The 15,270-nt window shown below is 33.2% G+C and overlaps 1 protein-coding gene across 1 annotated transcript in view; it reads left to right on the plus strand.

Moving 5' to 3' along the window:
* The window catches only part of PHF3 (PHD finger protein 3), an 80,185-nt gene that overhangs the window by 25,544 nt on the left and 39,371 nt on the right, over nt 1-15,270 (plus strand). The window contains exons 2-3 of the mRNA XM_044675974.1: nt 7,909-8,070; nt 9,891-11,664. Coding sequence (XP_044531909.1) covers nt 7,909-8,070; nt 9,891-11,664 — 1,936 coding nt within the window. The remainder of the gene's footprint in view (nt 1-7,908; nt 8,071-9,890; nt 11,665-15,270) is intronic.

Genomic DNA, 15,270 nt, shown 5'->3' on the forward strand with positions numbered 1-15,270 from the left:
AACTAAGAATACTAAGAAGCAGGGATGAAGAGAAATTGAATTCCAAGTATAGCAGCAGAATTACCTATGACATTTATAGAAGATGGCATTTCTTGTGTAAGAAACAAGGAGATGGCGGCCAGCAAGGTGGCTTAGCATATTGAGAGCCAGACCTAGAGATGGGAGATTCTCAGTTCAAATTTGACCTCAAAACATTTTCAGTTGTATGACCCTGGACAAGTCATTTAACCCCCTATTGCCTAACCCTTACTGCTTTTCTGCCTTGGAACCAATACATAGCATTGATTATAAAATGGAAGGAAAGGGTTTTTATTTTTTAAAAAGAGAGGAAGAGGACACTGACTAAACTATAGTGTACATAATGGGGAAGTAATATTTAATAATCCCCCCCTTATTTTATAGATGAGGAAATTGTCACTCAGAGAAGTTAAATGGCTTGCTTTCCATCCCAGAGCTACTAAATGTCTGAGACAGGACTTGATCTCAGATCTTCCTGATTCTGAGCCCAATAATCTCCCTCTTCATAGTGCCTCTGGAGCCACATTGTGAAGGGCTTTAAATACCAAACAGAGGAATTTTGTCTTTTCTGACTCCACATACCCTCCTTTTGCCATCACATACTTGCTATTATAGCAAAGAAATGGAAATTTTGATGGGGATGAGGGAGAAAAGAGGAAATTAGAAATAATATCTGGAGATTATAAGATATAGAGTTAGAAGGAATCATGGAGATCATCTAGTCAGGAATCCCTAATTCTAGTCACAGATCTCATTAAGCAATCTGGTGACATTATAGGACATATTCTGGGTAATGCCATCAAATGAATAAAATTAAATGGAACTTCAAAGGAAACCAATTATATTGAAGTACAGCTATCAAAGATTTTTTTTCTTTAAAAAAACCTAGTGCTCCTTAGGTTAAGAACTCTTGATGTGGTCTAATCCCTTCATTTAAAAATTTCAATTCTTTTATTATTTTGTACTTGATAAAAACAATGGAATAATACTTTTCGTGTGTGTATATATACACATATATATGAGGATTACATGTAAAATGAGTTTCCTTTGTGTATTGTCTTCATTTAGAAAGCAAAAATACAGTAGATTCAGTATTTTGGTTTCAAAAATGTCCTACTTATTTGTCTCCTGAATTTCCTTTTCTGTACATTTTAGGCTAGAATGAACCTCTTCTTTTTTAAGGCATCCCTGCACCCATTTTAAAGTCCCCCCCATCCCCAAGAGTTAAGCCCCAAAAGGCAACATATTGACTATGTCTGAAAGTGAAAATATATCAGTCTGTTCTTAAGTCTAGCAATTCGCTGTCAAGTGGTGGGTAATTATGTTTTATCATCACTGGTTGCCTTGAGTAGTGGTTTGTTATTACATTGATGAGAGTTCCTAAGTCTTTCAGATTTCAGTCATTTCAAATTGTACATTGTAAATGTACAAATGAAAGCCTTGAGGCTTGGAGATTATGAATGACTTGCTTAAGTTACAGGATTAAAGTAGTATGACTTTTGTCAGTTTTAGTCAGTTTAGTATGTCAGCAGTGACCTACTCCTTTTTTTTAATGTCAGAGTCAGTGCACAATGAGATCTTGACAGAGCAGAATGGTAAGGTTTAGTAAGGGGTAAATATAAATTTTTACTAGGTTAAAAATTAACTTGTATGGCTAACTAGTTGATTAAAATTAATTGATTTTTTAAAATAGTGATCAGCAGTTTGACATGGTAATCAAAATAGTTAAGGCCACATTGAGAGGTATGATGTCTAAGACTATGGAAAGGAAAGTACTCTGTTTTCCACCCCTGTCAGACCACATTTGGACCACCATTTTCAGTTCTGAGTTTTAGGAAGAAGATTAAATTAGTAAGCATGCAGAGATTAATGACTAGGATGATTAAAGGCCTTGAGATATCGTACAAGATTTTGTATGAAGAAACTATATATATATATTTTTAGCCTGGAGAAGATAAATCTTAGGAATCCGTTATGTGCAAGATGGATTAGATGGGTTCTGTAAGATGTCTCCCTATTTTAGTCTTCATTTAACATTTATAAGATGTTTATTAAATGTATCTGTTATTACATATTTTAGGGGCTACTTTATGATTTCGACATGTGCGCAGGAGACTTTTTGTTTGAGGGAAAATTAAGGTTGTATTTTGCTTTTCTGAATCATGTGCCTTTTTAACATAGACAATAAGCATAGTAAAGTTCTTGGTTTCTCTGAAACTTTCAGTGAATTGTACAATCTGCTATAGAATATGGTTTATGAAAGACTGCTTGTTTACATTTCTCATCTCTTTATCAAGAGTTTCTTCAGTCAGTGTATTTGCATATTACAATTTGTAGAAATTTGAGAGTAGGCATTTAAATTGCTATTTTCTTAGTTCTTTTAGAGGAGGGAAGGAAGTAGGAAGGAAACAGACATTTATTTAGCACTTATGCCAGGGAGTGTGCAAAATGCCCTGCAAATAATATCTTATTTGACTCTTAGAAAAACACTGTGAAGTAGGTGCTATTTTTATTTTCCATTTTAAAATTGAGGAAACTGAGGCAAACAAAAGACTAAGGGACTTGCCCAGAGTCACACAGCTATTAAGTGTTAGAGGTCAAATTTGAATTTCCTGATTCCAGACCCAGTTCTGTATCTATTCAACCTCTAGTATATATTTTTGGTAATAAGGTTCATCATTATTTCATCCTTAAGATGATCTGGTTATCTTAGCAGGTTTTCTGTAAACTTGTTTCTGTTCATTACTTTTTTCTTGTAGAATTTTTGTGTAAAATTGCATTTATTCCAGTCCATAACTGACTAAGAATATTTTGACCTCAACAGCCCAAGCTATGTCATACTTTCTCATTAGTCCTTAGAGCCCACGTATTTTGAGTTGACCATTTAAAGAGACTGCCCTAGACTCAGCTCCATTCTGTTGTCCTCCCTAAGTGAATGACTCATATTATATATAAAACCCATGTCTCTTCTGAGTTCCAACCCTGAATCACTAATAAAGAAATATTTCTCACTGCATGTTCCATAGGTATCTTTAATTCAACATGTCCAAAGCATAAATGGTATCTTTTTTTCCTAAACTTACCTCTTTTAAAAATATTATTATTATTGAGGTAAGAAAGAACCATCTGCCCAGTCACTCAGGTCTACAAACTTGGTGTCATCTTTGACTTCTTAGTTTCACTCCACACACTTTGCTTTTGCCAAATTTTGTCAGTTCATAGCTCTACAATATGTTTTGAGTACATCAAATTTTCTCTTCTCACATAGCTACTATCTTAGTTCACTCCCTTACTCCCCCTCTCCATGAACTCTGTGGTCTAACTCTGTGGCTTACTTGCATTTCCTTATACATAATATTTGGTCTTTTAGATGCCTTTAAAGGCATACTAGCTATCTCTGATGCTTGGAGTGTTCTCTCCTTCCTCCCTTTTAGAAGTCTGTTTTTTCTTCAAAACAACTTTTTAAATGAAGCCTTTCTTGATTCCCTTCTTTCCTTGTCCTCATTTGCTAATTTTTTCTTTTCCAAAGCTAACTTAAAAAAAGTAGTTTGCATATACTTCTTATTGTTAATTATTATCTACCTAACCCCATATTTCTTTTTCTTTCTTTAAAGAATATAAGCTATTTGTGAGCAGGGATCTTTTGTTTTTATATTTCTAGCATGGACCAGGTTTAGCACAGTGCCTAGAACATAGCAAGTTCGTGCTTAATAATTGATTGACACTCTGTTAACTTTACCCCCTAACAAGCGTTCAAGGCTAACAAGTAAGGGCAAAGGGGATGAGTATGCCATGAAGCTATTTTAACTCACTTTAACCTATCAACTCTTTTTACCAACTGTTTACATCTGAACTCTAGGACTGAATGAGATGGTTACTTAAAACCGCATCCAAATCTACTCTTTTCCCCACATCAAAAAACCACAGTACTTAAAAAAAATTATTTAGAACATTTTTCCATGTTTACATGATTCATGATTTTTCTCACCCCTCTCCTGGAGCTGATAAGCAATTCCGTTGGGTTATACACCTATCGTTGTTCAAAACCTAGTCCCGTGTTATTCATATTTGCAATAGAATGATCTTTTAACATCAAAACCCCACTCACATCCCCCCATTGAACCACGTGATCAATTGCATGTTTTTCTTCTGCAAAAAAACAGTACTTTTAAAACACCAAAACAGAAGTATGTTGATTTTTCATTCACCTCCACCTCAATTTGACTCTGTATCTCCACTTATTGCTTCTAGTTTTGCCTTCTTTGTAATCAATATGGAGTTTCTTAACATATTTTGGACTTTTATTTAAATTCTTTGTTGACATTTTAGTTTTATATCCTAATAAATCAGCAAGTATTTATTAAGCAGCTACTATGTTCTAGACACTGCTGAAAGCTGGGGATACAAATTCAAAGAATTCTAATGGAGATGCCACACATATGCATAAGTAGAAAATGTGTATGAAGAAGCTTTAAAAAGTGATTTGAGGAGGGGAAGCTGGGTAGCTCAGTGGATTGAGAGCCAGGCCTAGAGACAGGGAGGTCCTAGGTTCAAATCTGGCCTCAGACACTTCCCAGCTGTGTGACTCTGGGCTAGTCACTTGACCCCCATTGCTTACCCTTACCACTCTTCTGCCTTGGAGCCAATACACAGTATTGACTCCAAGATGAAGATAAGGGTTTAAAAAAAATGATTTAGAAGGGGCAGGCAGTAGCAATTGGAGGAAAAAAGAAAGACTTTATTTAGAAGGTAGTGCTTGAATTCTGTCTTGAAAGAATGGAAGAAACATTTGTTTTCAAATATCCTTTTCTTTCTTTCTCCCCTATTAGAGAGCCATCTTTTGTAGCAAAGTATTAAAAAAGGCAGGGGGGGGGGTCAGCAAAAATAGTATGTCAACCAAGTTTGACAATATAATTGTAATATTCCAGGACCATAATCTTGTTTGTTTGTTGAGCCCTTACCTTCCATCTTGGCAGAAGAGTGGTAAGGGCTAATGGGGATTAAGTGACTTGCTCAGGGTCACACAGCTGGAAAGTGTCTGAGGCCAGTTTTGAACCTAGGACCTGGCTCTCAATCCACTAAGCTACCCAGTTGCCGCCGCCCCCCCCCCCCCCCTCCCAATCTCTTTAAAGAAGAGAGAGGGACAGTTTTTCATTTCTTCTACTGGCCCAAGCTTCTTGCTCATGATAATTAGAAGGGGCTACATTGTTGTCATTGTATAATTGTTTTCTTCTGTTTTAATTCATTCTTAGTTCATGTAAGTGTGACCATGCATGTTACTTCTGTAACAAAGATGGATAGAAGAGCAAAACAAATTGTGCATTGGCCATATCCAAAAAATTTGTCAAAAATATGGACAGCTAAGGAGGTACAGTGTTAATAGTCCTGAACCTGAAGTTAGGAGGACTCATCTTAATAAGTTCAAATCTTGACTCAGATAATTATTAGCTGCAGGACCCTTGGGAAAGTTACTTAAACCTGTTAGGCTCAGTTCCTCATCTAAAATGAGTTGGGGAACGAAATGGTAAATACTTTCAGCATCTTTGCCAAGAAAACCCATGCTGGCCATGACTGAAAAACCACCAAAAAAGGGCTTATTCTGTACTCTCAAGTACCTCTTTGTGAGGAGATGGATAGTTTGGTATAGTACAAAGAGCTCTGGTCTTGGAGTCAAAAAAGACTTAGATTGTAATTCCACTTCCAATACTTAATAGGCAACCAAGTATTGGACAGAGTGATGGGCCTGGAGTTAGGAAGCCTGAATTTAGATGAGATCCAAAATACTTAGACTAGCTATGTGACCCTAGGCAAATCACTTAACTTGTTTTCCTCAATTTCCTCAACTGTAAAATGAGGATAGTGATGGCACATGCTTTACAGGGTTGTTGTGAGGAACAAATGGGATAATATTTTTTGAAAGTGCTTATTAGCACAGTATCCAACACATAGTAGATACTTAATCAATGCTGATTCCCCTTCCCTAGCTCTGTGACTGTGGGCAAGTCACTTAATATTTTTGACCCATCTCCAAAATGGAAATCAATAACTGTAAAATTATCTCATAATGTTGCTGAACTTAAATAAGATAATCTATATAAAGGACTTCATTAATTTTAAAACTATTAATGTCAGTTGTGATTATGAAAAATTGTGCAAAGATGATATAAATTGTCCATCAGACTAAATTAGGGTTGAAAATGCAAATATACTGATGTATAAAAATACACCATTGAATTAAGATTTAAATAAGATTATGTGCTTTTTATTTAATGGTTAATGCTAATTCAAGAAATTCATTTCTGAAATTATAAAAGAAAAGTTGGTAAAATAGGATTTATCATACAAAAATTTACTTATAACTGTTAAGTTAGCTAATCTTTTTGATTAAATGGGAAATAAAATAGTATTGTATAATGAGTTTAAGGAGATCTCTATATTTTAAAAAAAGTTTAACTTAACTACCAACTGATTTGCTTATTTTTTTGTGTGTGCCAAGGTCAACATTGAATGTTTGTTTGAGGCCCCTTCTAACCTTAGGATGTATATACATTAAAAAAAAAAATTTAAGCTGCATCCCTCAAAGCACTGGCCAGTTTTCAAAAAGGTGGTTTAAAAAAAAATTACTTGATATTGATATCTCATTCATCCAGGAAGCTCCTTTTTCCCCAATATTTTTTTCCTTTTTCTCCTCTTTGCTACTTAACAGCTTTTCTGCTGCTACCCAAATCTCTAGAGTAGTTGGCAATGAAAATTCATCAAAATTTTAAGTCTGCCACATTCTTGCTTTATCGGGCAGAACCAGTTATGTTTTTTGAGTTAGATCCTATGAAACACCAACTAATTCATTTTTGACTCATTCCTGGAGATGATCCTGTTCCTGTTACTTTAATTCAGTCGATCTGATTACCTCTAATCATTGCTTGATGTCCATGTCCCACAGTATTTTAGTCCCTAATTGTATCCTGTTACTGATCATTCTTTCCTTTTTGAAAGAATACTTTTCTCTTTGATTTCTATACCAATTCTCTTTCCTCTTGCTCAAGTCTGAGATACAATTAATTTCTAGCATTTTATGATATATCTAATCACAAAGCCAAATGGTATATCTAATAGTTGATTTTGTTAACAGTTCAATATTAATATTAAAACTGATCTCAGTCCAAGCTAGTTTTATCCTGAATCCCATCTGGAATTTGGGTCTAGGTTCTGTGATGCAGTATTACTAACTTTGACCATCCTTCTGTAACTCTCATCAAAGGATCTTTGGCACTATTTGTCTTCCTGGGAAGAAAGAAACTCCTACCTTTGCCACCAATTTTTCCTACATATAAAATTCTCCCAGGACTGGATCTGGATGTGTTATTACTTCTGCATGGATCTTGTGGAGGTCTAGGTTCCATGTGTTACCTTTTCAGAGGCAGACACTTGATCCCACTCTTAGCAAATTTGACTTACTGACTTGCCTGGAGCATCTCTGAGGTTTCCAGTGGACTATAGATGAATTTCCTCAATCCACCAATACTTAAATATGTGCCCTTGGATCAGAATTGGAAGCAGATTCTGATGAGCAAATAGTCTGGCTTCCAAAAGATTAGCTGCTTGGAGATGATTGATTAACCAGACTATCTCTGCTTTGATTTTTTAAAAATTTCATTTATCCTTTAATATAGGAAGGAATAGAGTTCCTTGGAACTCTCAGGGAAATGCTGTTTTGAAATAAATTTTGAGAATGGGTTTAGAGTTTCTGGTGAGGTGATGTTTTTAATTTAAACTTTCTCACATGCCTTTTCAGTACAATTTTGATTCCTTGTTTCTTTTTAGGGAATCCTTTTAGATTTATTTTATTTGCATGTTGAGATCTTTTGTTTTGTTTTGTTTTTGTTTTTTCAGTTGTTGGTCTTGATGATATTATGGATGAAGGAGTTGTTAAAGAAAGTGGTAATGATACCATTGATGAAGAAGAACTTATTTTGCCTAACAGAAATTTGAGGGACAAAGTGGAAGAAACTTCAGTCAGATCACCAAGAAAATCGCCTCGTTTAATGGCACAAGGTAATTTTCTGAGAGCGAGAGAGTGCGAGCGCGCGCGTGTGTGTGTGTGTGTGTGTGTGTGTGAGAGAGAGAGAGAGAGAGAGAGAGAGAGAGAGAGAGAGAGAGATTGATTGATTGATTGATTGATTGGGGGGGGAGAGACAAAGAGAGAGAGAGAGAGACAGAGAGAGAAAGAGAGGGGAACAGTCAATGGGTAATTTCTAAGAGAGAAGTTTGTTAGGTTGTAAACTTTCTGAGAATCTGTTTGCCCAATGCCTTGTAATCCATAAACAGTTAATAATAACTTATTTTAATGATATGCTTTGTTTTATGATTTTAATTTCACTTAGTACCATTTATATTTTTTAGTGATAAATTTGTTTATAATTGTATTAGCAGTAAAACATGCTCTTTTTATTGCTATATATGATTTTGAGAAAAGAAGAATGAAGTGATAATTTAACAGTTACAATGTTCTTTAGGATTGTTATGTTATCCAAGATATATTTAGAGGTTAAAATAGTTGTATTATTCACCTTTCCTTAATAATTAGATGATCAGCATAAACAGTGAAAATACTTTTATTTAATCTATAAATTAGTGTGATCTAAAATAACTTACTATAATACTAATACTTCAGTTATTTCATTTATGATTAGATTTGTAAAATCAGGTCTATTAAATAGTAGACATTTATTTTCATAATAGTGAAAATCTGTAGTATATGTAATAACTAGATCATGCATTTATCTGAATTTTAGTTGAAAATCTTTAGAAGTTTATTTTTTTATTGAAATACAAGTATTCTATTAAGGTTAAATATTTTCAGTTATTGATAGATTTTAATATTAAATGAAATTCTGAAATTTGGGGTATAATTTACTTAGGTAAAACATAAAACAAGAGTTTCATAGTTTCTATTTTGATTCATGTAAGTAAAGTAGTAATTACAGAAGCTAAGCATTTGGCTTGAGAATTATCTCTTTCAAGTTTTTCTTTTTATGATTCTTAGTTTATTTCGTTGCTTGTTTAAATCTACTAGTGGGACAATACAAATGTGGAGTAAGAGGAAAATATGATTTTCTTCTTGCTAGTCATTCTCATATGGGAAGAAAATTGAAACTTACAGCTAAAATTAGGTTTGGGGATCATCTTTGATTCATTTAGTGTAGTTTCCCCATTTCTAATTATAGCTCATGAAGAACTGACAATTCTTTTAACTAAATTCATTGCCACATATTATGGTTCCTGGATGTTCCAACCTGGCTATTGATATATTCCTTACTAAACTTCTGGCATATACTCTTGGGAGAAATTGCATGTTAATGTAATAATTAACATTAAAAAAGCATTAATTAATTTATTTGAGATTCAGTAAGGATGGGCTGTAGAGACTGGCTAAGTCCATTTGTAATGGGTGATTTTAATTTGTAAAAACATACACTCAAGTGATGTTTTTAAAAAAACTTAGATGTTTTCAAGTATGGCTGATTTTTTTTTTTATTCAAGTCTGGTAATGAACAAATAGTATAGAGTATCCATTTTATTTTTCATCATACCTCTTAAGAGTTAGTAGGCTGAAAAAACATTCTTTGTAATAATTTTCAGTTGTCCAAACTAGATTTTTGTACAATTGTAAATCAGAGAACTTTGAAAATAGAATGTTTCTTATACCACAAAAAACTTTTCTATAAAAGTTTAATTTTGTTCTGAAAATTAGTACATGATTACAAATTCACATATTTAGAAATGTTTTACCACATATAATGCAGGTTTGTATTGAAATTATATTAAACTTTAAAATAGCTAAGTTATTCTTATTTTGTTTTTTCCTGTGATAGAACAAGTACGAAGTTTGCGACAAAGCACTATAGCCAAGCGTTCAAATACAACACCTTTAACTAATTCAAAGAAAGCAGCAGTCAAGAATGCATCTATACAAAAAACAGGAGTCAGACAACTGGACAGGTGTCAAAATAAGGAAGAAAGTATTTGTTCACCATCTAAACCAGAAGTTAGAAGGAGTAGTCGACATACTGGGTTAACAGAAGAGATACCTGAAGTGTCAACAGTTTCTTCAAGTCATTCAGTAGCATCACCTTGTCATGAACTTAAGGATGAAGCCAAACTAGATATTAAAAATAAATGTCACAATCAGGGAGAAACAGCTGTGCCATCTCATCCATTAACTACTACTCAGATATCAGAGACTTGTGGTAGTACTGAAGAAAAGGAAAATGAAGCTCTGAGGGAAAGTAAAATCAAAGGTGACAGTCAAGTATTTTTTAAACTTGTAGATAAAGAAGAACATGAACATAATGATCCTATTATCAATAAAACAGGTGAAATTAATCTTGAAGAAAGGGATTCTAAAGGAAGTATTGACCATAGATCAAAGGAATCCTTAAAATTTTCTAGAGAGGTTGACCAAATGGAGGTAGCAGAGGCTGTTGCTACCTCATCTGATGTTGCTGCTTATTCAAATCCAAATAGTATGGAAAAGAACAATGTGGTTCTATCCAATTCTGTGGATAAGATTGCTGAATGTAATACAGAATTGCAAGATGTGGTGGAATCTGCTGTTAAAGCTGTAGCCTCACTTCAAGAAACTACAAACCTTTTGGGTAATCTTAAAGGAACAGATACTAAAATGTCTGATGAATGCTCTGATACCACAGAATTTAATCAAACTGATTTAAAGAATATAGATACTACTGCTAATGAATCAGAAAGCAATGTTTTAGAAAAAAGTGTCAGTGGTCCTCTTGACCAAAGTCCACAAAAGCATGATGAAAATATTAAAATGGAATCTCACGAAATAGCAGAAATTCAGCATGACAGAAACAACCAAAACAGTAATATTTCTTCATTAGATTGTAAGAATGTCAAGTCCAAGAACACTAAATCTCTGATTCAGGCTAAACAAAACATAGCCCCTGGTACTCAGAAAAAAGTTGTTTCAGCAAAACAAGAAATTCATAGTAAAACTAGAGTTGGAGTTAAAAGTATGAAAAGGAATGCTGATGAATCTCAGCATAATTTCCACAAACCAGTTAAAGTAAGAAAAAAACAAGTTGATAAAAACGTGAAGTCACAAAGTAGTGGTCCAGGGATCAAATCTGTAAAAAATCAAACTCATTCAACATTGAAAAAAGGGTCACAGGCTCAAAATTTACTACAAACCCCTAAATTATTGACTCACTCTTTGAGTGACAAAATGCAGGGTCACCCAGGTTGCTCTAAAGAATCTTATCCTACAGCTTCAACCCATACTAGACATTCGCAACATTCCAACCAGAAACAAATACATAAGCAACAGCAGTTGTCAACGACAATGAAAACTAATAGTCATGTAACGGAAGATACAGAATATTTAGGTTTAGAACATATGAAGGAGGAGGATAAACTGAAAGTGAAAAAGGCTGAGAAGAACCTTCAACCCCGCCAAAGAAGAAGTAGCAAAAGTTTTTCTCTGGATGAACCTCCATTATTCATTCCAGATAACATAGCTACTGTAAAACGAGAAGGTTCAGAACACATCTCTTCATCTGAAAACAAATATATGTGGGCTCCCAGCAAGCAGTGTGGTTTTTGCAAAAAACCGCATGGCAACAGGTGTGTGTGTGTGTATGTATGTATGTATGTGTGGTGTGTGCATTTAAGAAAAAAAAATGTTTTGGGTTGGGAATTGTGTGATAATTTATTCCTTTATGTACAAAGGAATACTTTTGAAGTTTTTGGCAAATCAAAGAATTTAACTTGAGTATGTTAATAAAAAGACTGAGTTATGGATTGTATAAATTCCACATAGTTTTTCCACTTGGAGAATTTTCTGAAAAGGTAATATCAACCAATTTATATGTAAAGGTTTTGTTATAAACATAGAAAATGTATCTTTTAGTGCTGAGGTATCTGCAGATTTAAAATTAAGTCTCATCAGTATGAATGCTATACAGTATTTGGCATCTAACATACATTTTTGTTTTGTTTGGCTCAAAATCACTAGTCAAGAAAGTATGTAATGGAAATTCTAAATATTATGTATCATTAAAAAAAAGTCTGTGTAAAGGGAAATATAATCGTTCCCTAAGACGACTATCACCTTTGATAAATACCAAACTTGAATTTTGTAATAAAATTTATCATCACCCTGGCAGCTTAAAAACTGTTTTTGACAACCTTTATATTCTCAACTTAATTTTCTTTGTAACATGGAGTAGGGCGAATGTGTACTTTTCACTGAATTAATATATTTTAAGTGTTCTTAAGAATTCTCTGATTGTTTAAAAGAATATTGATCCTGCTTTATCCTTAGGATTCAGAAAACAGTAGCTTTATAGAATTTGTTTCTTTAATAACGGTAACAATACTATTTTCATTATTCATTTATTTATATTTATTTATTGTAGGCAATGGGGGGGGTGTCAAGTGACTTGCCCAGGGTCACACAGCTGGGAAGTGTCTGAGGTCAAATTTGAACCTAGGACCTCCTGTCTCTAGGCTTGGCTCTCAATCCACTGAGCCACCCAGCTGCCCCCAACAATATTATTAATGTTTTTTAAAATGAAAAAAGATGAGATGAAGTTAAAATAAGTATCATTCATACGCATCATTTCAGATTGCTATCTGAACATCTATCAACAACAGTAATACCACATTATACAAAAATGCTATGTATTTGGCTACTTGCCTTGGAAACTACTTGACAGCTGGTCTTTTGTATTATTCTGTTCTTTGAAATTAAACTGATGTAGTTAGATTTTCCATTATTCACAAATTACATTTTATAAATCTTTTTGATAGTAAAGATTCAGTGATTTGCATATTAACAACATAATATTTTTACTTTTCACTATACATGAAATACCATGTTAAAGAGACCGTTCTTTTGTGATTCAGGAATATTGGAAATCTGTTCACTTTTCCCAAGCCATTTCGATCATCTTTTTATTGTCAGGTTTGATTTTGAATAGTAGATGACATCCAACATATTTAATTCACACAGAAACTCAGTACGAAATGAAACCCTTGTTAGAATTCAGCAAACTTGATTCCTATAAAGGCTAAATATATATCTAATTTATTGTTTCCATGTTAAAATTTTATTATGTAAACAAGTTAAAAATAAGATCAAGTGTTTCAATTTATCATTATAGAACTTTAGATTTGGAAAAGTCTTTATAGAAATCATCCTGTTCAGTATCTCATGTGATGGAAAAAACCTTGTTCATAATACTCCTCAAAATTGCTCAGGGAGAATGGAGTATTAGGAATGTTACATTATTTGAGTTTTTTAAATAAAACCTTACTACAGGATTGGTAGGTATAAGCATTTGTGTATTTCTTTTATAGGTCCTCATTTCCATTACCTTAGCTTTATTTATATTCCTCTTGAAATTTTGTGTTTAAGCTTTATTATAATTTTTACTTCTGACAGACCAGTGATCGTGACATCTAAAATGAACTTCTCTATCCTTTAGCTATGTTGCTGAGCTGATGCAAACTGGATATCATTTATGGGGTGACCAAAATCCCATTTTATCTGTCTTAAATTGATTTAGAGTAGGTGAAAAAGCAGGTGAAAAAAACCCTTTCCTTTTGTCTTAGAATTAATCCTCCATATTGGTTCCAAGTTAAAGGAGTGGTAAAAGTTTGGTAGTTGGGGTTAAGTGACTTGCCTAGGCTCACATAGCTAGGAAGTATCTGAGGACAGATTTGAATCCAGGAACACTCAACTTCAAACCTGACCTGATTACCCTGTGTAATAGATGTATATAAAAATTCACTTAACTCAGAGTGTTTATTTTGGAAGCACGTTTCAAACATTTAGTTTTTATTAAAAGTAAATGATTAAATTTTGGTGGTTACATAAGAAATCAGCTCTCCTGGTGTATTCCTTTGGCTTGTAATCAATTTACCTGTCAAAATATAGTTGTAGTACAACATAAAGCTTGCCCTCTAGATTGATGTCTAAGCCATTGAACTTATTTGGGCAAATCAGAATTAATTTTTATCTGTCTACTCTGATTTATTTTTCTCTCTTTTTATTACCATTCCTTTTTGCATTGAATGGTTTATATGAAACATTTCCATTATTTTAGTGCAAGTGGACAACTGCTTTCCAAAGATAGATTTTTATCTGATTATACTTAAACAAATGGGATTATGATAGAAATTTGTGTGTACTAGAAAGGTTAATGTTTTTTGAAGATACTTAAAAGCAGAGATTCATTTTAAAATTAGATTCAAAATATTTTTACAAATTTTCAGGTGTAAGTAGCCTATCTGTCATTTATGTTAATTTGACATAATTTAATGTCATAATTACACATTATGATATATGGCTCTTTTGAAATGTTTTTGTTGACCGTTTCTAGCTTTTTTATATGGACTCATTTTTCATCTTATAAAATTAGATAATTTTTGTATTCAAACTTGTTTAGAATGATCCATGAATCCTTAAAACAAATTAGTGCCTTTTTGGGAAGAAAAAATTCTCATTGCATTCAATTCCTATTCTTCTCCCTTATTTCTCAGGAAGAGTTTTGTATCTATTGTCTGCCTCCAGTTTCTAGGCCCTTTTGTAAAAGATGAACAGAGTAATAGTTATAATTTTTCTTTACAGAATTGTTCTTATTAAATAACTTTACAAAAATAATGACGTTGTCTTTCTATAAACTGAAGTATACATTAAAAAATTTGTATATTATAAATAATTCAAATGGTTCAGAATATATTGACTACACTGAAATATAAAATTTGGCATAAAAGAAAAGTCCCAGCTGAGAATATGTCATTAGAAGCACCAAATATATCTGTAATGTCATAAAATACTATATCATTATTAGAATGACAAAGCTAGGTGCTTTTCTTCATCTCCTTATTATCCCTCCAACAAAAAAACAATTGGAAAATAAAAGAACTAATACTCAAACACAACAAGGGTTATTTTACCTCCCAAATCCAGGACTTTGAAGAAACTTGAATAGTCTTCTATTTTTATTCAACTCTTTGCAATATAAGAAGCTGTACATTTAAAAAACACAAAACTAAGATTCCAGATCTTAATTTGATTTGAAATGGCCTCATGTGCTGCTACTGCTTTATCTTTTGTATGCACATTTAACTAGTGAAAAGTGGTGACAAATATGTTTAAACCAGACCTCTAAAATGACTTAGAGATAAAATCTCAGTCTATAAACAGCCATACTGTGGATTGTG

The sequence above is a fragment of the Gracilinanus agilis genome, chromosome 4 (assembly GCF_016433145.1).
Source record: "Gracilinanus agilis isolate LMUSP501 chromosome 4, AgileGrace, whole genome shotgun sequence".
Classification (NCBI taxonomy): domain Eukaryota; kingdom Metazoa; phylum Chordata; class Mammalia; order Didelphimorphia; family Didelphidae; genus Gracilinanus; species Gracilinanus agilis.